Here is a 22,118-nt window from a genome sequence, read left to right on the forward strand (position 1 = left end):
TGGTCCAAATTTTGGGGGGATGAATCTGGACGCTTTTTGGTTTCATCTCTTTCCATTGAGTTTCCACTTTTTTTTTGTAACTTCATTTTAGAAATAACTTCGATTGTTTGGTCGAAATTTCCAAATTAATGGTGCAATTAAATTGAACGTTTTACACTACTAAACTAAATCTAGGATTTATTGTGACGGATGCGATTTCGTCATAGATGGTTGTCGATCGATTATAATCAATTTTTCAAATTGAGTGTTTAATGGAAATTAGTACTAGTTGTAACATTTTGGATGTTTAAGCAAGAGGTAAAATTAGGTAACACTACACTACATATTTGATCCTCTGTTTATGAATAAATATCTCATTTTGATTTGATATGAATAAAAAAATAGATAATTGTAAAAAATATAATGAATTTTCAAACATGCCATTTTGCACAATCCGAATGATGACTCATATTCAATAGGATAGTTAATTTGGGGAAATTTTATTCGGTTACGTCCAAAAAATTATTTAGGACGGCCATGCGCTTTAAATAAAACTTTAATTTGGGGTTTTGTCCTTTTCCCTATAAACATCAAATTTATCATTATTACTGCGAGGAAATTACAATAACTAAAACTAGTGTATATACTAGTACAAAATACAGGGCCCATTTTGTGTTTGGATCGTTAGTAACGAAGCCATTTTGCGATTAAATTAAAATGGACACTAAATCATGCTTTTTTAATTGGGGTTGGGTGCTTAATTATTTTTTTTTATATAAATGAGGAATATCCCAAAATACACAGGAATCACGCTGATTATTAGGAATTTGGATAAGTTGACGTAATTTATGTTTTGTACTATAATTTTTGTTAGAATGTCACATTTGGAGGAAATTAAATTAATTTAATTTAATTATGGAGATACCGAATCCGAAGAAAAATAAAGAGGAAGTAATAAATAATATGAAGGCTTGACTAATCCAAGTGAATAACGCCCTCATAAAGTCCGGATTCATTCATAGCTGGAGTATTAAAGATTGATTTTGCTTCCTAAACTTTTGCAAGTGTATGACATTAGTTTCCTTATTTTGACTGAAATATAGGGAGTAATTGACTAACAAAAATGATTCATTTGACACAGGTTATTTCACAATCTAACGCTATACAAAATTACAAATAGCTTTATTATTGCAACTCTGTCTCCCCAGAACCAACTGCACTGATCATGCATACACAAATACTACTACTATACTTTTATTAGTGTGTAACCCGTGTGAAATAATCACTCTAAATAGTGTTTTGTAATGTATTACATTATTTTTATGACTATATCATATGAATATATTTTTTTACCTAAGTTTTCATTTGATATGTTGAATAACAAATGATTTGGGATTTAATAATTTAGAAATATATATAAGAAAGAAAAATTATAGTAGTACTATGAATTTGATGAAAGTTGAACTTTTTGTGTGTCACTCGGCCTTGAACGATAAAAAAAAAAAAATACATGTGGGCTTCAACTCATCCAGCTCTTTTAAGATAGTACAGTATAGGCCAAAATTGGTCCTGAATATATGCTCATTTTATGATTTTGGTCCTATACTTTATCTTTTGAATTTTTTGGTTATGTACATTTGAAATCGGATCACAATTGGTCCTCCGTTAATAATTCCGTTAATATTTAACAGTCAGCAATTTTAAACACAATTTTGACCCACTTAAGCAATTTTTAATTATTTAATCATCCCTAAATTTGTACTATAACTAAAGAAAATACACATCAAACAAAGGAAGCGAAGAACCCTAATTTTTCAAAATGTGGAGATATTCATCAATCAGTTCAATAGGTTAGCTGAACAACGCAGCCAGCAATCTCCAACCAAAATGCAATGAATCAATCACAAGCTGGGTACGTAGATTTTCCCCAAATTGATCAAATTCAGGTAGAGAGAGATAGAAATGGAGCGTACGGCGCAGGCGGTGAGACTGAGGAATTGAATGTGGCGGTGAGAGAGGGTCAAGTGAGGCGGAGATCCGACGGCGGCAGTGAGCTGCGAGGCAGCGGAGGGCTCCGAGGTAGCATACTCGACGGAGAGAAGAGTGAAAGAAGCGCGGCGGGGAGCGGGAAGCAGGAGACTCAACCGGTTAGGAGGGGAAACAATGCCGCCATTTCCGCGGGAGCTAGAGCGAAGCGCGACTGGATTCGAGGCCTGCAACCTCACCGCATTAGACATCTCCGGCAAGCACAAATATATTAATGTGGAGTATATACTACTTTTAGAGAGGGTTATGATTAAACGTCTCCACAAAATTATGATATATCCTTAAAATAATTAAGATTATGATTAGGAGTTGGTAATTCCATTAAAAATTGCTTAGGTTGGTCAAAATTGTAATTAAAATTATTGACGGTTAAATATTAACGGAATTGTTAACGGATGACCAATTGTGATCCGATTTCAAATGTACAGGACCAAAAAATTCAAAAGATAAAGTTTAGGACCAAAATCATAAAATGGGCATATGTTCAGGACCAACTTTGGCCTTTACTCAAGATAGTAATAAATCACTTTTGAATTTCATCTTATTTGGAGATTGAAATATCATACTAGGAGTAGTAGTACTATATTTTAGCATAATCGCATTTACACTTCAGATGTTAGAATGAGTATATATATTTATTTATATATGCATAATATTGTCTAAGATTTGAAAACCAAAATTGTACTCCTATTATGCATCGTCTAATTTAGAAATTAGAACTTGACAAACAATCTAAGTCTGAATATCTTCACATTTGGATCTTGAATTGTAACATGTGAAGATCGTGACACTTTTATCTTAAATGCGAAGATAATTTAAATATCGAATAGCTTAAGTTTTGAGCGAGATATTTAGAAATATCATCTTTAATTTCTTAGCATCGATTTTTTCTGAATTATTGGATAGCATAACTAGCTTTGAAGTGATATTGCCTTTGACTTATGAGATCAGAAGTGATATCATCGCTTTTGAGCAGCATTCTACTATCTAGAGTTTGATTAACATTTTCTTTTATTTTTTTAGCACATTCCGTTTGAAGCTTATAAGAGTAAGTAATTTTGAACATCATCTTGACAAATCACTTTTGAGTATTAGGTTTAAAAACTGATTTAATTACATTCTAGCAAAATTCATAGCTCGCATCATCTTATCTGGATTCTTAATCAGAACATGACTATTTCTAATCAACCAACAATTATAGTAATTTACAAAATGCTTAACTTTTTACGAGAATTTTATGATAGTAAATTGTGTAACTTCTATGTTCACTATGTCTCAATAAACTATATCAACTCCCAAAATCTGACTAAGAGTTGCTCCCTAGCTATGATTCTTGAATTTGATTTGAAGTATCCCACTGGTTCTCAGCTTGAATAATTAGCATGCAATTATGTAATGATTTTAATAATATTTACACAATATAGTAAGCACTGGGAATCATGCATAATTAAGTCATAGAGTGAAATTCAGCTTGGCATCAATATATTAATTATTTCACTTAACCGTAATTAATTACTCTTACGACTTCTTTATGCATTTTTTCCCCAAGTAAAATTTTTTACTCATTCCTTTAAGATGGATGTATCTCAATTCTCACTTTATTGGTGTAGCATTTAACTTTTGCACCACAATAAAAAGTACTATTTTCTTTATTATTTAGTTTTTATAAAATAGAAACTGATAAAAATATAATCAAAATAAAGATTCTTAAATTCTTTGGCGGATGGATGCAGTACTGAATACAGTTTTCTGATCGATCATTTAAAAAAAAAAAAATAGACCGCAAAAACTTCCTATGAAAAGTGTGATTATAAATGCATCTGAAGAATTGTTAAAACCATTTATACAATAATGCACAAGGTTTTCAACATCAACACCAGAAAACAAGAAAGCAATTTTTTGTTAATTATTGGAATGAAAGGGATGAGCTAAAAAAATCTTAAATAACATTTCTTTTTCCAAGAAAAAGATTGAAGCCTGTTTGAAATTTCAACCTTTATCATGTAAAATTCATATTAAAAGGAAATAGGAAAGAATTAACTGCGACAATAAATGGTTTCTTGAAACAAATGTGTACATTATCAGATTTACTGCACAATTATATATTTATAGAAAGGGATCTTGGAATAATTGGCAAAACCATTCAAGACTTCTCTTCAAGATTGAATGATTTTGCCATAATATTTAGTTATATAGTACATGAGAATTCCTAAACATCCCATAAAATTAAATATCAAATCTATAATGGAAATGAAACAGAAACCCTAATCTGAATAAAAAAGCCACAGAATGGGGGAAAACTAGGGTTTTCTTGTGCAAATTAATTGAAAAAACAAGAGAAGGAACGAAGCATGGTATTTTGAATCTTCGTGCCAAATGGCATATGATGAAGCTGCCACATGACCTAAGCTTCCCTTCCTCGACTCGAAAGGGAAGCTTAGATCATGCTGGCAGCTTTACCCAACACGATCACACGCCCGGAAAAGAAAGAAAGAAATGAAACAAGTGATCAAGAGAGTTTGTTTGATGGATGAATGAGTGGCAAGATAAAGGGTATAAGTAGAGGAGGAATCAGAGAGGGGAATAGTTCTTCGGCTAAAAAGATTAAATATATTATAATTAGTAATACAAATTTGAAGAAGAAATAGTATTAATAAGTGGTCCCAATATTTATTATAAATTTAGGTGTATTTTTATAAAATGTCACGCCTCCACAATGCTGCTGGTTTTTCAGACATGCTAGTGAGAGTATCTATATATTCTGTAAGAGCATTTATTCACCTTAGGATTGGATCAAGACATATGTATCTACATGTTCTTATGTATATGCAGTGTGCTTTATTGTTATATCCATGCATGTAATAACCATATTTAACAAATTTAAACATGTAGTATATATAGATATTCAGTAAAAATTTGGTCCTAAAATTATTATCCAACCCCTACCATCAAAATATTTTTCTATTATTTAAAAACCATACATGTGTGCGCTAAGTATATGACAATTAATTGAGGGGGACCATATAGTTTTTGATGGTTTAATTTGTTTATAAGTGATGCCTAGCAATGTTCCTATAAAAGTGGCAATTGATAATGCATATGTATGCCTTTTAAATTGAAAAAGTATCATAACATTCAATTTTTCTTCTTCTATCGATCTCTGCGTCTAATATAATCCAGTGTAAATTAAGCAATTCCTTTTAGCATCTTCTTTTTGTTTTTAAACACACTGCGAAATCCAACAATTCAAAATAGAGCCAGCTAGATCAAATCCCAATTTGGAAAATCGAGAAAATGACTTGTTGCAAGATAATATCTCAAAGGATTTGATATTACATAATTCAATACAGCTTCGATACTACTGTATATTCTATTTAAGTGTAAACATTTTTAGAGGATTGATAAGTTAAGATAATACTCGATGTTAGTTTTTGTGTAATTCGAAAAAGATAACTAGACATACATTTTAATTTTGGTTAGAATGCCAATTGACATTGTGTTTAGAACTTTAGATGCCTATTGACATGGATTTTTAAGATGTTCATTAACTCGGGCCTTGTATTGGAATAAAAAAAAATGAGATTTTTGTAGTATAATTATCTACAATTATGGTAAAATATTATTATCTAGAATAATGTAGTAATATATGTGGAAATTAACTAGATAGTTGAAAAGAAATATCCTAACAATTAGAATATAAAAAAGAAAAGAATAAGAGATTTCTAGAACGCCTATATAATCTCTCTATATATAGGAGTGTTCTAATCATTTTATACAACTTTGAGAAGTTAAAGTTTTCCTAATTCCTAATTAAATCAAATCTTTTAGTAAATTGTTTTTCATATTCTATTTGCTCTCCTAAATATTTTGGGTATTGTTCTGTTTAATCAGTTAGTATATTTTAAACTATATTCACTCTCCTTAAAAAAATTAGTACCACTAATTTTCCAAGCACTTTTGTGCTTGCAAAAGAGGCCCAATTTTATGCTCGAATTGATTAAATTCTGATTACAATGCAGAGATTTGCGAGCATGTAACCGTGTTCGCATAATGATTTTCTAAGTTCAATGGAGTGCTCACAAATTTTCGAACAAATACAATTGCTCGCAAACTAACAAAGTCTAGGTCCGTTAACCTTATAATGAGCAAGGTAATGAGCAGACCATTGTTTGGAGAGTGCTCGCAATGCTCACAAAATATTCGGACAAGCTTCATACAAAGCACACTTGAAATTCTTAATGTGCTCGACTCGCTATAATGGGTTTTCTAAGCAAATGACATGTAGCATTTTTGCGAGCACATGGGTGCTCAAAGGATACCTTTTAGTGCACTATTTTCTTTTATCAAATTCCCATAACAAAATTTTAAATATTAACAATAATACTAACCATCATCTCCAATAATTATAATAATATTTACAATAATACTACTTACGTGTAATTTAGGTATTCCGATTAAAAAGTTAAGATAACTCAAATTCAATTATTTATTCCTAATATAAGAACTTAACTTCAAAATTACTTGATTCCATGTACATCAATATATTTCTTGATATAACTGATAGAAGGGGAAGGGGAGTGATCAATTGTTAACTCACTCTCAAGCTGTTAACTACAACTAATTTAAGATCATAAGATTTTATAAATCTAGTAGTCTAAAATTTATCACGTGTAATTTTTATTTTTTATTAATTAAATCGAAAAAGATTTTAAAAAAAACTATCAAATTAGGGTTTTGGATGAAAATGTCAATATAGTGTTTTAAAAATATCAACACAATGCCTTGAGAATGTCAATACATTGCTTATGTGAACACATTGCTTTAAAAATGACATTCTACATGTATTATATTGACATATTCTATATACTATGTTAACATTTGTTGTTGTACGAAACAATTGAAATTTTTCGATTTTTTTTCAAATTTTGACATCGGAACATATGCAAGTAAGATCTTGTTAGAATCCTTATGAAATTATCTTTAGTTTGATATATTTTGTGCGAAAAAATAATTTAAATTGAGAATATATGCGTTTTAAAGTTATGTAATAATTTTCAAAAGTTAGTTACAATTAATTTGTTGTAAATTGATCTTAATACACTTAACGTTTTTTGTTGATCGTATTGACATTCCGGGGCTAATGATCTAGGCCCTTGATTTTAATATCTAAGGGCTATAATTTAATTGTAGTTAGCAATTAGGTATTGAGTTAGCAATTTAACACTCCCCCATTGATAGAATTTGTAAGTATTTTAATTTATAGATTTAGTTGAAATTTATATAGTATTTTAATCGGGGTGCGTTATATTAACTATTTAAATTGTTAACTGTGCTAACTCATCAATGTTGTGTATTAAAAATGTCAATACGGTGACATTAAAATGTCAACACATAATATCAACACATTATATTAAAGTTCAACAAAATTATGTGTTGACATTTTTAATACACTGCGTTGATGAGTTATCAAGTTAGTAACTTAAGAAAATTAGCAATTGATCACACCCCTATTTTAATCTGTAAGTTAATTGATTGTTATAGTGTATACCAACAAAAGAAAACATACAAATAGTACAACATGGATTATATTTTAAATTAAAAAATTATTAAATAAACTTAAAGGGTATTAATGTCAATTCTCTCTCATCAAAATCATCTCAAAACATTAAATTTACGTAAATCTCTCGGTTTAAATTATTTTTTCGCAAAAGATATACTCCGTCAAATTAAAGATAATTTTATAAGGATTGCAACAAGATCTCAATTGCATATGTTCCGACGATGTTCGGGTGATGAAATTTGAAATTATGTTTTAATTTTCGTACATGTTGATAAGCATATTTGATCAACAAATACAAAAAAAAATCTCAATATAGTGTATGCAAAATCTCAATATAGCGAATGTAAAATATCTATAAAATTGTATTGATATTTTCTTGTGCTTGTGTTGATATTCTCATGTCATATTGTAGATATTTGTAATACACTATGTAGATATAAAAAAAACACACGAAAATTATCATATGACAACATAATGGCGATATTACCCTTTTGTTGATATTTTGTCTTCTATTTATTGAAATTTGTGAACTTTAATCTCCTCATCCACTCATATTAAAATCCAATAGTGTAGATTTAGTCTTAGTTTTGGATTATGGTGTTACCTAGTACTCCATATAAGAAAACATATTATTTTTATGCATAAGGCCATCCGCAACGCTATCTCTTATCCGTCTCTTAACAGTCTCATCTCTTCACTATTCATGGGTCTCACTGTACTTTTCTGTCCATTTCTTAACTAAGAGACAACACCTGCATCACTCCATCTCTTAACTATTCATTCGATTTCATTTTTTATTTTTATTTCCAACAACTTTATTAAATAAAAGAAAATTACAATTTAAAATAAAAAAAAAAAAATTAAAAATTTTAAAATACTAGAAATTACAAATTTCACACTTAAATTCAAATCACAAAAAAATGGAGGCAAAGAAGCAGAAGACAGAGTTCTCTAGTGACAATCATCTAATGGTTGCCAAATTTTGCCCAAATGTGCTCCATTAGATCCTCCTAGAGTTGGGCGTGGGCGGTAGAAGAATAATTTGTGGGAATGGTTTATAGAAATGATTGGAGATGAAAGAAAGAGAAATGAGAGAAGAATAGATGTGCGTTTGTGTGTAAAATGGAGAATGATGAGTATTTATAGAATTAAAAAAATTAAATTTTTGACTGTTGGAACGGTCATATTACCGTTTAATTTTTTTTTTAATTTTGAAAAATCGAATTTAAAAAAAAAAAAAAAAATTATGACTTCATAATTACGACGCCCACTCGCGGGCCGGCGAGTGGGCGTCACGCCTAGCGCCAGCGCGCGCCACGTGGCGCTAGCGCGTGGCGAGACAGCTCGCCCCGATGCCCTTCCGCGCGAGACGCGCGACGAGATGGCTCGTCCCTTCGGGACGAGATGGTGTTTGCAACAGCGTCTCGTCGCCGTCTCGTCTCGGCGGGACGAGACCGAGACGCGCGCAGGACGTGTTGCGGATGGCCTAACATGTACCATTGCAGCATACAAATCAATATTTAAGAAGAGTTCATTGTGAAAACTAGGATGGAGCCTACAGTAACACCAATGATGACCAAACACACACATGCCCAAGAATGTAACCACACACAAAACAAACATGTAATTACAGAAGAGGTTATGTTAATAGGGATTGGTATGCATAGATTTGATAAAAACACAACCTCAGCGTAGTCTTGATTATTTTATTTACGTATGGTTCAAGGCCAACAAAATGGCTTCAGTAAGCAACTGACATTGTTTTACAGAGCATCAAAAGTGACAGTGCTCGATTCGATCTCATCATAGTAATTAAATACGAGAGAAATCCGCAGCCGATAATAACATAAGCCTCGGACATAAGGGTGATGAAGTCAGTCAATTGGATTTCTCAGTAGTTTTGGGACCAATTTGCGTCGCTTCCAACTCTAGGCATTCCTGTGTTCCCTTTGCGCGACTCTGCATCCACCTTAAAGGTCAGGCCACAAACTTCGCCAGAGCTGTCAATTCTTGGCACAGCCTTCAGTTCGTTAACTGGATGCTCGTAGCTTCGGAGACCTCCAGAAGATGTGTAGAAACATCCTGATGGATAGAGAAAATATGAACTGCTTGATGAATGATGATATTGTCAAGAAAAGGTTGCATGTTACACTATAAAAACATTTTTCAACCAATTCTATGAGATATAGTACTAACTTGGATAAACCTAAACTTTGAAAACAAGAGACTTCTTTTTTACGCCAGCATAACAACTCGGAAATCAGTTACAACGCGATTCTATAAGATTTCCGACTCTATCAAACTCCTATTTATATATGCATCCATTTCAGTATGATAATATTCAGTCACAGTGACAACAAATAGGGTGCAAAGAATATTACCATTCTCGATTTTACTGGTGATCGAGGGCGAACAAGGTGCACACGTGACATATGACAAGAGCAATAGACATATTTGAGGCGAAACTGAATGCTTAGAGGCTTAGCAATTCTTATGTAGATAAAGTTTCTCATATAACTCAATATGTAAACCTATGAAGCATAACGATATGAGCCTCTACGAGTTTACCTTATGAAGTACTCCTATTACCTATTTGTACTGAGATATTGCAGCTTCTAGATTTTTTATTAGTCTCACTATTCAAGGATCGAATTAAGCATCCATTATTTCATAACAAAACCAATCATGCCATGTCAAACAAACACGCGCCTGACTCTTTTGTGTAATGTGAAGTAAGCTAGACGTCCTCCTATCTATGAAAAATAGTTAATGATTCGTTCTCTCCTCATTCCCATCATCAAAAAAGTCGACAACATTAAAAACAGTACCTTTAGGAAAGGGAGCAAATGTTTTTCCACAGCCTTGCTTGACGACTTCTCCATCAGTAGAGAGAACGAGATGGCCATCCGCATCGGTCCCCCAAAAGAAGGGAACACTGCCATCAGCATCCTACACCAAAACATTTAACGTGAGATATATTGCAAATTTGCAACAAGAATCACGAGATAAGAGTGGTATTTAATGAGTACAGGATTAGAGGATCACTTACAGATGCTACAAATGCATTGTTCGAGACACTGTCAAAGAGGACGAAGGCGAACTTCCCTTGAATATCCCTGACCACTTGATCAGCAGGATACGGGCCTCTGTCCCTCAACGTCCTGTAAGCCTCAATAACGATGATCACCTCATTCGCCGTCTTGTTTAACCCATACTGCTGCTTAAGGTGGGCGACGTTTTGGATATGCCCTTCGAACAAGCAGAATATGCCGTCCACAACTGCAAACAGTCTGCAAAGATGACACACACAAATCAGAATACCCTCCCACAGTGATCTAAAGTAGTTTCAAAAAACAGAGGAGATTAGAGTGTGAAAAAACAAATCTTTCTAATAATCATTGAGTAATTAACTACATAAATCAGATTACAGAGAATGATGCACATAACACAACAAACATCACAGACAAATGCAATTCCTTCACACTACAAGTCTACAACCAAATTGACAGAATTAAATTCAAGAATTTTAACCAATTGAGTGAAGAATCATGAACAATCCAATGTTAAGATGAACAATCCAATGTTAAGATAAACACTATGAAATTCCTCAGATGAAATCATCAAATTTACAAACTCATCATTTAAGATTCACACACATAAGCAAATAGCTAAGCTCAATGAAAACAACTTAAAACCTAGTAATCGGATCACTAAAAAAGCTACAAACACTAAAAATTGAAAGAAACAAACAAGGAAAACCTGGGGAGAAGGGGGGTTTGGCGATCAGAAGAGTAGGCCATGAAACCGGCAGAGGCGAGGTTGATGACGACGGAGCCCGGGTGTACGGACGAGAAATAGGTGGCCAAGAATTTGTCTTCCAGTGCGGGAAGAGATTCATTTTGGAGGTTCTGCGCCAATGCATCGGGGCTTTTCGCCACCGATTTGTCGAAAACAGCCAACATTTTTTTCACGAAATGGATTTTTTGATTTCAGTTGATGAAAGAGTGCAAAAAATCAACTAAACCGTTTTCTGTTTAAATAGGAAAAGGAAGATTGTGTGGGTCTATGTGGTTGGACGGAAATGCCCTTTATCATTTTGTTGGATGAAAAGCTAGGAATTTTATAAATGGTTGATTGTAAAAAGTTTATTATTGTGGCCCAAAATTTTAGAGGCATAGGTGGAAATGAACGGAACAGTAAATAAATTGTTAAAATAGCTCAAATATAATCCGAAAGCAAAAGGGTTAGATCTTATCCAACTAAATGTGTATCAATTGTACTATGAGGGTATTAGAGGAAATTGAGATGAGAATATTAAAGAAAGGGTAAGATCTTATCCAATGACATGGCCACAGCTAGTCAAGTCAGCTTTGTATTAATGGATAATTAATTGTTCTCGAGCGCTGCATTTTGATGACAAACAGTAAGATTTTTATCTTTAATTAATTACTTTGTTTATTAATCCGCCCAAGAATTCTCTGGATTACAGATTCGCAACCCTACTGGTCACCATCATCAATGCCTTATTATTATACCTCGTGTCTTTTTTATCACATTGAAAGGTCCATGTTTATTCTACAATGGGGGAATTGGATTTGGACATATACAATTAGATGGCCCGAAGATATAAGAATCTCAATAGTAATAGCTAAATTTATGGGTTGGACACAAGGGAGATGATGGTAAGGTAGGGCCGGTGTGTCCAATCTCTAAGATTTGAGGTCAGTTGTCGTATGATATGATCGGTGGCAGGCTGGCAGCTTCGAATGCTATATTTGTTACAGTTTTACTAGCATTAGAATAGCCGGTGTAACTTGAATCCGTCATTGTTGAGTGGGTACAAATGTTGAGGGGATTTGTACATTGGGCCATATATACACATCTCAATACTAGTATCTAGGATTATCAATTAAAGCATAAGAAATGTCTCAATTAAGGAAAAGAACTAACGAAATTGTAAAAACACAGAAGAAAAGACTTAACTTATGTGACAATTTATATTGCATTGTAAGAACTTGGTCCCCAAAATTATCCCTTCAAACGGCCTAATGAATGACCAATATAGTGACTAATGATTGGAGTAAGAATTGACGATAATGATCAAACCAGACAAGTGGAGTTTCTAGCACAAAACTTGATTGATGCAAGTGAATTGTCTTCTTTCTTATTAATTGGTCTTGATTGGATTAACTATTGCTTTCTTTATGTTTGTTTGATGGAGATTGATATGTTTGAATTAGGTCACCAACTTGAGGTAATATAGGTTTGCTTTGACTTTGACATTATTTGTTTTTATTATAGATTTGTTTATTGGTCGTTGCTTTTGTTCTACCACTATAAGTTTGGTTTGCCACTTTGGATGGTTTGAACTTTGAAGTTTGAACGCTTTCGTTTTATCAAAAAAATCTCATTAACGGAAGAATATAATTATTTCTGTAATGACCTATAGAGACCCAAAGAAATGTCTCTAAACACCCAATACTATAAATCGTGGCCATTGATTCGAATAAAACTCTCAAAAAGAGTACTATCTAAAGAAACACTCATATATGTCACAATAACACATATAAATGCTAATGTCACCAAAGATTACCTAAAATTCTGCAATTTAGTCATTTGGACCACGTTAATTATTTCATAAAATAAATTGGAGATAATGAATTTGTAAATAAATATTAAAAGCTGCCATTTTTATTGCAAGAAAGATGGGATGAAAGTTAAATATACTGTAATTTGATTTCACATTCTGATTGAAGATAGTTTACAGAAAACTAGAGTAGTATTGATAATTCATGTATTTGTGTCTCACTGTGAGGGACTGAGCATCAAACGCGGCCGTATGCGACGGGTTTGCTGAACAATTTTCTTATGTAGACAACCTGAAGCCCGCTCAACGCAACAAGCAACAGATATTCCCCGACCGTGTACCCAATCACGCGCTTTCGTGTGCTCTCATTTGCTGCACCAAAACAATCAGAATCAACCTCATCAGGAGGTGAAGGAGTATATATGGAATGTGTTAGGAATAGCCTTACTATGGCGGTGACGATAACCACGTGCTTTAAGGTACTTCTGCTCTAATGTAACAGAGTACAAAGACTCCCTCAGTTCAGCAATCTTGGCATTCACAGGCTCGAAATGCTCTGCAAATGTACAAGAATATGTATGTTAGTTGGGACAAAATGTAGTAATGTGGAGGCTAACAAGAGAAGAGAGACACACGAACCATCCTTGGCTAGATCCTGTTGTTTGGGAATGTGGCCGACGTGAATGTTGAAGGCGACTGCTTCTGGCGAGTTGGATGGATTGTGGAAGCAGAATTTGTGCATTCCACTGGATACCTTGAAGTCGAATTTGTCACCAGTTGATCCCTTCAAGGAGTAGACTATACTGTTTTCAGGATTTGTCACCTGCATCAATTCAAGATCAATAATGCTGCTTCGTTTAAGCTTTAGAGAAGCATCAAAATAGTGTCATGTCATCAACTTCTTCACTTAGCAAGCAAGAAACATGCATTCTGGCACACACAGCTCAATAAGCTTATAGTACAACTCATTTCCACAACAATGCTAATCGAATCGAATCAAGTGAAAGAAATCATAATAACACCATTTTTATCTTTCCTCAGTGATGTTGTTTGTTTTAAGATTGTTCAGCAAAAATCCATCAAAACAGTTAAATAATCTCAATCACCAAAACAAGGCATAAAGACAAACAAACACAAAAAAACACATGATTACAAAAAAAAGAAGACAAAAGTCTTCCTTTTCCCAACTCCAACACATTCCACTTATTTAATCTTCAAATAGAATTTCATAGATTCTGATTAACCATCACCTTTGGGAGTAATGTGCAGCAATTCATGAATTGATTATTGATGATATAGCTCATTCCAAAAAATATTTACCCACAAAATTAAATAAAATTAGTTCTTCTCCCAATGCAGGAACCAAACACATAGATGCTGATAATTTATTCATTAATATATATTCAGGCAAGAATTCCTACGCCTAATTCTGCATCGAGAATTACAATATAACTTCACATCGAGAATACAATATAAACACACAATCATGCAGAAATAGATGCGTGTACAGATATATAGATAGAAATGTAAGTGTAGTACGGTGAAGTCGACTCCGGGATTAGTGGATCTCCAGGAAGCGTCGTGATCGACGACGACGAAGTTCCCCGACACGGTGTCGTCCTTGTAGTAAACGTATTCGTAGACGCACTCGACGTCCGTCACAATCAGTGAGAGCGCCGCCGCGCGCCACGATGCGCTCAGCATCAGGAGGCATAGAAGCGCCGCCGCCTCTCCGCCCATTCGTCTCGCCATCGACATTCCCACTTTCCCAATTTTGCTTATTTGACTTGTGAGTCAAGTCGGTCCTGTGTTTTTATACTTTTGCTACGTGTATCGTGATGACGTGGGATGACGCTATTGGACTAACACACCGCAGCCTGAGGATGACGTGGCCCGACTTCTTATTTTTACTAATTACTCTTTGCTACTATAATTAATTGCTAATACCAATAAACAGCACAAGATTTCCTCAAGCTTCGATTCACGGAACAAAAAATTGAAATTGACAAACAAAAAAAAAACAACTAAAACGTAAAATAGCACAAATAATTAGAAAGAGACTTCTGATACATCATAAAAATAACATGAAAAAGTACAAATAATTAATAATAGTATGATCATAAAATAAAATGACCAAGAAAACAGTCAAATTAGGATTTTAACCCAAGCTTCATACAATTGACATAAGCTTATGTTTTTGTTTATCGTTTTACGTATATTTTTATTGGTAAAACACGTGCAACACAATCGCACTTATGGTCAAATCAAGTGTGCATGCCGACAACATTTTTCATTTTATTAATGCATTAGGCATTGTTGTCCTTCAAATAGTACTCCTAGTCAAAAGTTGCCAAATTTGGCCGCCCTCTCTCTATCTACGAGGGGAAAAATAAATAAGTATCATAGTAAACGAAAGAGTAAAATGTCAAAATTAGTCCTTAATATATATGCTAATATTATGATTTTGGTCATATATTTTATTTTTTGAATTTTTTATCTTGAACATTCAATTTGGACCACAATTGATTGTATACTAATAATTTGGACCATGTTTATCAGCAACCCTCCAACCCAACCCAACCTTCTACCTTTTCAATATTTAATTCATTTCTATCTCCTCCACATCATCTTCCACATCATCAATATTCACCCAACCCAACCACACCTATTTTCATGGTTTATCAATGACCACCCAACCACACTATTATACATTTATTTTTATATTATTTTTTAAATAATAATATTATGAATAGTTATTATTGCATAATAAAATTTATAAAAAAAATGCAATAAATGACAAACTAAAAATTATAGAGACAAACTTAAAAAAAACATAAATTACAATAATTGAAATACGAAATTGAAAATACATAATTAGTATTCATACATAAGATGAAAACTAGACATTCAATTGGAATTGCCGAATTTCGTCGATATATGCTCAACCAAATCGTTTAGCAGAGCTTTGTGAGCTTCTCTGTTTTGAAGTTGGGCTTTATTTTTCATGTAAGAAGCTAGACTCGCGATCCTATTCGTAGAATATATGAAATCATTATTCGCATCTCCACCTTCATTCTCACGACTACTTCGTCCAAGTCGATCTTGAATAAATTCGGCTGGATCACAATAGTTTGAATACGTGCTTCTTTCATCTTCCACTATCATATTATGCAAGATTATGCAAGCAATCATTATTTTCCCCATAATATCACGATCCCAAATAAGACATGGGCATTTGATAAAAGCAAAACGAGCTTGCAAAACACCAAAAGCTCGCTCAACATCTTTTCGCGCGGACTCTTGATGTCGAGCAAACAACTTGTGCTTCATCGTTTGTGGACCTGGAATAGATTTGACAAATGCCGCCCATTGAGGATATATGCCATCAGTAAGATAATACCCCATATTTTTTTCGTGGCCATTTACTATGTAATTGACCTTCGGTGCTCGACCTTCCAAAATATCATCAAAAACAGGAGATTGATCAAGGACATTAATATCATTTCTCGAACCTGGAGTTCCAAAAAAAGCATGCCAGATCCACAGATCTTGAGATGCTACTGCTTCCAAGATGATTGTCGGACTCCCGCTTCTTCCAGCATATTGTCCAGCCCATGAAGTAGGACAATTTTTCCATTCCCAATGCATGCAGTCAATACTACCCAACATGCCTGGAAACCCACGTTGTTCTCCAATATGCAGAAGTCTTGCCAAGTCTTCTTCGGTGGGCTTTCGCAAGTACTCATCGCCGAAGTTAGAAATTACACCTTCAACGAACTTGATGAGAGATTTGCGAATGAGTTGTGCGCTCATTCTCAAATATTCGTCGTGCAAGTCGGCCGCCGTCCCGTAGGCCAACACCCTCATCGCTGCTGTACATTTCTGAATGGCAGACATACCAAGCCGACCAGTAGCATCACGCTTTTGCATAAAAAAGTTGTCGGTCTCGACGAGCTTGTTCATTATTTTTTCGAACAAAGGTTTTCGCATGCGATACCTTGTTCGGAAAAAATCTGGAGGATAGATTGGATCTTCAGCAAAGTACTGCTCGAAAATAATATCATGACCCTCCTCGCGTTTCCTTTCAATGTATCTCCTTCTAGCTCTAACCGTCTGGGTTGTAGGTTGTGAAGACAGGGTTGTTGGCCACATAGCTATATCCTGGATTAGTTGATCGAGTTGTTGATTTTGTTCAACAATTTTTTCTTCCCATTCATTGTCTTCAAGAAGATTGGAAGCTTCAAAATTAGAACTTGTTGACATTTTTTAGGGAGAGTTGGCTCAATAATTGTGAGAGGATTTGTGTGTAATTTTCGTGAAGCATATAGGTAAATATATAGAAGTTATTTGTTGAGCATAGGCTTCCACTACTATCATTTGTGAGCACATGAGTTTTCCTTGGATTCTACCACCACTTGTGATAAAAAAATCTGTCTTGTAATGTAGTCATACTTTGATTTTCGTGATCACATGGGTTTCTATTGGATTCCACCACCACTTGTGATGTAGAATTGCTTGTCATGTAGTCATACTTTGATATTTGTGAGCACATGGGTTTTCCTTGGATTCTACCACCACTTGTGATAAAAAATCTGACTTATAATGTAGTCATACTTTGATTTTCGTGATCACATGGATTTCTATTGGATTCCACCACCACTTGTGATGTAGAATTGCTTGTCATGTAGTCATACTTTGATATTTGTGAGCACATGGGTTTTCCTTGGATTCTACCACCACTTGTGATAAAAAATCTGACTTGTAATGTAGTCATACTTTGATTTTCGTGATCACATGGGTTTCTATTGGATTCCACCACCACTTGTGAGTGGAAAATGACTTGTCATGTAGGCATACTTCCATTATTCGTGATCACATGGGTTTCTAATGGATTCCACCATCATTTGTGAGTGGAAAATGACTTGTCATGTAGGCATACTTCCATTATTCATGATCACATGGGTTACTAATGGATTCCACCACCACTTGTGAGTGGAAAATGACTTGTCTGTAGGCATACTTCCATTATTCGTGATCACATGGGTTTCTAATGGATTCCACCACCACTTGTGAGTGGAAAATGACTTGTCATGTAGGAATACTTCTATTATTCGTGATCACATGGGTTTCTATTGGATTCCACCACCACTTGTGAGCACATTTTATCTATTCATGCTTTGATTGAAGGGCTTATCACATAAACTGGAAATCACATAAGCAACAGAAATTAAAGGTTACATACTAAGCAACGGAAATTGGAGATTACATACTAAGCAACAGAAAATAAAAGTTACATACTAAGCAACGGAAATTGAAGATTACATACTAAGCAACAGAAGTTGAAAGTTACATACTAAGAAACACACACTGAAAACAGATAAACTATGATCACTTCCCAAACAATTCTGCTATGAGATTGCGTTTCAGATCTTCTTCTTCTGGAGTTAAGTCCCTCCTAGCCATCAGGGGAGTAAGGATAGCTGCCTTGATGTTCCGCTCCTGAATATCACTAGCTGCCTTGATCTTCCGTTCCTGAATATCACATTCCCTTTCACGCGTGACTCTCATTTCACGCAGTGCTGCAGTGAAATCATTAGGAATTGTATATGATGGTGTTGCGACTTCTTTGCCTTTTCTTTTAGCCTTAGCCTTAGCTTGATCTCTTCCAATAGGACGTTGCAATATTGAAGAATGACTCTCAGGAGTAGAGTCGATTTGAGGTCCTCCTTCCTCACTAGTCCTCGACCTTTTTGAGCTCCCACGACTTTCTTCAAGACTATCTTCATCTGGCTGGAAACGCGTTGAACCGGTGCTATTCAATTTCAATTCCCACTTGGGATTGAGTCTCATCACCTCCTCAAACACCTTATGGTGAGTAAACTTGCTCTTACCATACAGTTGTTGAGCGGCTTTCTCAATGTCCTCTTTAGACTGGCCACTCGTAGCTCGATCATGCGCATGTTTGTATGCACCAATCCACTTTGTGACATTTGCGTTGAGCCGTTTGTAGCGCTGCTTCAATGACTCCAAACTTCTTTGTTGGCCCATTCTTGGATTTTCTTTTCTTGTTTGCTCATATAGTTTAAGAACATTTTGCCATAGATGGATACTAGTTTGGTTGGTGCCAACAATTGCATTTGTGCTCACGAAACACCAAGCAGACATTAATGCCATGTCTTCTTGCTCACTCCAACCATGTGGAGTGTTTGAAGCACTTATGTTGGTCTGTGATATGTCTTGGCTTGAATGTTGATTTTGAAATGAACTTTGAAATTGTTCAGAATTCGGAAAATCATCAAAGCTAGGAAAATAATCTTGAGAAGGATTAAAATTTTGGGAAGGGTTGAAGCTTTGGGAATGAGAGAAATTTGGAGAATCAGAAAATATATTATTCTCATCATCCTCCATAGTTAGCAACAAAGGAGACTAAAAAATATGAAATTGTATTAAACAATAAGGATTATAGGAAGAGAAAAGATGATATTTTTTTTATGCAAAACTATAGCAAATGTGGTCTCTATTTATAGAGGATGAAAAATTATGAATTTTGGTATAATTTTTATAATTTTTTAATATAATATATTAAAGATATATAAATTATTAAAAAAAATAATATCAGCCAATGAAATTGTGCCATTTGGCACAATCTCATTGGCTGAGTGGTGAGATGAGAGAGGCGACCGGTCGGTTGGTTTCATGCATTTATGCGACCTGTGTCAAGGAGAGAGAGAGACTTCATGGATTAATTTTTATTTATTTTTTAAATGTAATAGGGATGTGGCAGGTACACACCAATAAACTTGGTCTTAATGGATCATTAGGCATTGTTGTCCTTCAAATAGTACTCCTAGTCAAAAGCTCTCTCTATCTACGAGGGGAAAAATAAATAAGTATCATAGTAAACGAAAGAGTAAAATGTCAAAATTAGTCCTTAATATATGCTAATATTATGATTTTGGTCATATATTTTATTTTTTGAATTTTTTATCTTGAACATTCAATTTGGACCACAATTGATCGTATACTAATAATTCCATTAACTTTTAAACAGTTTTAGCTCGATTTTGACTGATTTTTAAACGATTTTAACCCAAATGGGACTGTTAAAACCATTAAATTCAAGTTAAAATTGTTTTAAAATTGACAGAATTGTTAGTGTAAGACCAATTGTGATCCGAGTTAAATGTTCAGCATTTAAAAATTCAAAAAATAAAGTATACAACCAAAATTATAAAATGGACATGTTGAAGACCAGTTTTGGCTCTACTCTGAACAACATGTCATCTTCACGTCTCTCCAACCTCCACTATGCATATCGGTTACGCCTCTCCCTCTCTCTCTCTCTAACATTACTACATCAGCTATAGTTTACTCTTAAAGTGTAGAAGAGAGATCTTTGGTTGATAAGAAGAATGGAGCAGAGTTGTGAGATTCAAGTGCCAAGAGTTAAACTAGGCTCCCAAGGTTTGGAGGTAACACAGATAATAGTATCTCTAATGCTTTCTTGTGCTATTTTTGATGCAATAACAGAAAACCTAATGGTTGTTACCATGTTTCTAGAGTGGGGTTCGGGTGCGGGAGCCTCTCCGGCATACTGAATGCTCCTCTCCCCCACGAAGCCGGAGGCGAAATACTAAAACAAGCATTCAACAGAGGCATCACCTTCTTTGACACTGCTGACGTCTACGGCAAACAAGGCCACAACGAGATCATGATTGGCAAGGCTTTGAAAGATCTGCCTCGTCACAGAGTTCAGATTGCAACAAAGTTTGGCCTTTCTATGACGCCAGACCTGAGCCAGGTTGTGGTGCAGGGCCACCCTGCCTACGTCAGGCAGTGCATCGAGGCTAGCCTCAGGCGCCTCGATGTGGACTACATCGATCTGTACTACCAGCACCGCGTTGATCAGTCTGTGCCTATAGAGGAAACTGTGAGTAGCACACTCATATACTATATAGGTTGAGCTCCGTTAGAGATAGGCGATACTGACTTTGTGTTCTTTAAGGTTGGGGAGATGAAGAAGCTGGTCGAGGAGGGGAAGATACGCTACATTGGTTTGTCTGAGGCTAGTGCTGACACGATCAGGAGAGCGCACGCTGTGCATCCAATCACTGCGGTGCAGATGGAGTATTCTCTGTGGACTCGAGACATCGAGGAGGATGTTATTCCCCTTTGTAGGTTAGTCAGAATCTGGATCCTAATCTGAAATGTCTTTGTTGATGCAATCTAGTTTATGTTTGTGCTATTCATTTTTTTGTAGACAACTTGGAATTGGTATAGTAGCATATAGTCCTCTTGGTCATGGATTCTTTGGTGGGAAAGGAATGGTTGAGAGCTTGCCTTCTCAGAGCATCCTGGTAACTTTTACACATATTTTCTGCACATTGCTCTCCCAGTCTTACCTAATGATGTCGTCGTTGTGGTTGTTTGTCTGTACAGATGTTCCATCCGAGGTTCAGTGGGGACAATCAAGAAAAGAATCGGGCAATATACACCCGGTTTGCTGGCTTAGCAGCCAAGCATTCTTGCACCCCTCCTCAACTAGCTCTAGCTTGGCTTCTCCATCAGGGTGATGACGTTGTTCCCATACCTGGTACGACCCAAACCCTTACTCAGGACTTGTTGTGGTTTTACATAGACATAAGATATTTCTCGGTACAACGCTTTCAGGGACGACGAAGATTGAAAATCTGGAAGCTAACGCTGCGTCGTTGAGAGTGAAGCTGACAGCAGAGGAATTGAAAGAGATTGGTGAAGCAATTCCAGTTGATCAAGTTGGTGGTGATAGGGATTTTGGCAACTTTACCAAGTTTGCATACAAGCTAGCAAACACACCCCCCTATGAAAAATGATACTGTCCCATCCCATCGATGAATAAATACTGGACACAAGAACACCTAAAATAAACATGAAGCTTTTCATTAATGGAAGTGTTTCTTTTCAACT

General features: G+C 35.0%; 5 protein-coding genes across 5 annotated transcripts; 1 reads left to right on the forward strand and 4 right to left on the reverse strand.

The window, feature by feature from the left end:
- Positions 1–9,258: 9,258 nt before the first annotated feature.
- Positions 9,259–11,601, reverse strand: LOC125192373 (stem-specific protein TSJT1-like). The gene is made up of 4 exons (XM_048089910.1): positions 11,345–11,601; positions 10,635–10,875; positions 10,414–10,534; positions 9,259–9,667 (listed from the first exon to the last, which is right to left on the reverse strand). The coding sequence occupies exons 1-4, from the start codon at positions 11,545–11,547 to the stop codon at positions 9,477–9,479; spliced, it is 756 nt and encodes a 251-aa protein (XP_047945867.1). The 5' UTR covers positions 11,548–11,601; the 3' UTR covers positions 9,259–9,476.
- Positions 11,602–13,246: 1,645 nt separating this feature from the next.
- On the reverse strand, positions 13,247–14,950 carry LOC125193748 (transmembrane emp24 domain-containing protein p24beta3-like). Its single transcript, XM_048091619.1, has 4 exons — positions 14,712–14,950; positions 13,812–13,995; positions 13,621–13,728; positions 13,247–13,544 (listed from the first exon to the last, which is right to left on the reverse strand). The coding sequence occupies exons 1-4, from the start codon at positions 14,928–14,930 to the stop codon at positions 13,411–13,413; spliced, it is 645 nt and encodes a 214-aa protein (XP_047947576.1). The 5' UTR covers positions 14,931–14,950; the 3' UTR covers positions 13,247–13,410.
- A 1,129-nt stretch (positions 14,951–16,079) lies between these two features.
- LOC125195350 lies at positions 16,080–17,435 on the reverse strand. The gene has a single exon (XM_048093508.1). It carries the CDS (start codon positions 17,433–17,435, stop codon positions 16,080–16,082), a length of 1,356 nt encoding a protein of 451 aa, XP_047949465.1.
- Positions 17,436–18,560: 1,125 nt separating this feature from the next.
- On the reverse strand, positions 18,561–19,580 carry LOC125195351 (glutathione S-transferase T3-like). Its single transcript, XM_048093509.1, has one exon. It carries the CDS (start codon positions 19,578–19,580, stop codon positions 18,561–18,563), a length of 1,020 nt encoding a protein of 339 aa, XP_047949466.1.
- A 912-nt stretch (positions 19,581–20,492) lies between these two features.
- LOC125193745 (perakine reductase-like) lies at positions 20,493–22,116 on the forward strand. The gene is made up of 6 exons (XM_048091617.1): positions 20,493–20,644; positions 20,725–21,102; positions 21,178–21,350; positions 21,433–21,529; positions 21,612–21,765; positions 21,843–22,116. The coding sequence occupies exons 1-6, from the start codon at positions 20,585–20,587 to the stop codon at positions 22,022–22,024; spliced, it is 1,044 nt and encodes a 347-aa protein (XP_047947574.1). The 5' UTR covers positions 20,493–20,584; the 3' UTR covers positions 22,025–22,116.
- Positions 22,117–22,118: the final 2 nt, after the last annotated feature.

Source organism: Salvia hispanica, chromosome 6 (genome assembly GCF_023119035.1).
Source record: "Salvia hispanica cultivar TCC Black 2014 chromosome 6, UniMelb_Shisp_WGS_1.0, whole genome shotgun sequence".
Classification (NCBI taxonomy): Eukaryota; Viridiplantae; Streptophyta; class Magnoliopsida; order Lamiales; family Lamiaceae; genus Salvia; species Salvia hispanica.

Bases quoted from the DNA above. Each gene is read 5' to 3' on its own strand.
- LOC125192373 (XM_048089910.1), bottom strand. From the start codon at position 11,547: ATGTTGGCTGTTTTCGACAAATCGGTGGCGAAAAGCCCCGATGCATTG. The intron at 10,535-10,634 runs GTAAGTGATCCT...GTTTTGGTGTAG, and splicing joins ACAATGCATTTGTAGCATCT to GATGCTGATGGCAGTGTTCC. The intron at 9,668-10,413 runs GTACTGTTTTTA...TCTATCCATCAG, and splicing joins ATTTGCTCCCTTTCCTAAAG to GATGTTTCTACACATCTTCT.
- LOC125193748 (XM_048091619.1), bottom strand. From the start codon at position 14,930: ATGTCGATGGCGAGACGAATGGGCGGAGAGGCGGCGGCGCTTCTATGC. The intron at 13,996-14,711 runs GTACTACACTTA...GAATTGATGCAG, and splicing joins ATCCCGGAGTCGACTTCACC to GTGACAAATCCTGAAAACAG. The intron at 13,729-13,811 runs GTTCGTGTGTCT...GTACATTTGCAG, and splicing joins ACAGGATCTAGCCAAGGATG to AGCATTTCGAGCCTGTGAAT.
- LOC125195350 (XM_048093508.1), bottom strand. From the start codon at position 17,435: ATGTCAACAAGTTCTAATTTTGAAGCTTCCAATCTTCTTGAAGACAAT.
- LOC125195351 (XM_048093509.1), bottom strand. From the start codon at position 19,580: ATGGAGGATGATGAGAATAATATATTTTCTGATTCTCCAAATTTCTCT.
- LOC125193745 (XM_048091617.1), top strand. From the start codon at position 20,585: ATGGAGCAGAGTTGTGAGATTCAAGTGCCAAGAGTTAAACTAGGCTCC. The intron at 21,103-21,177 runs GTGAGTAGCACA...GTGTTCTTTAAG, and splicing joins CTGTGCCTATAGAGGAAACT to GTTGGGGAGATGAAGAAGCT. The intron at 21,766-21,842 runs GTACGACCCAAA...CAACGCTTTCAG, and splicing joins TGACGTTGTTCCCATACCTG to GGACGACGAAGATTGAAAAT.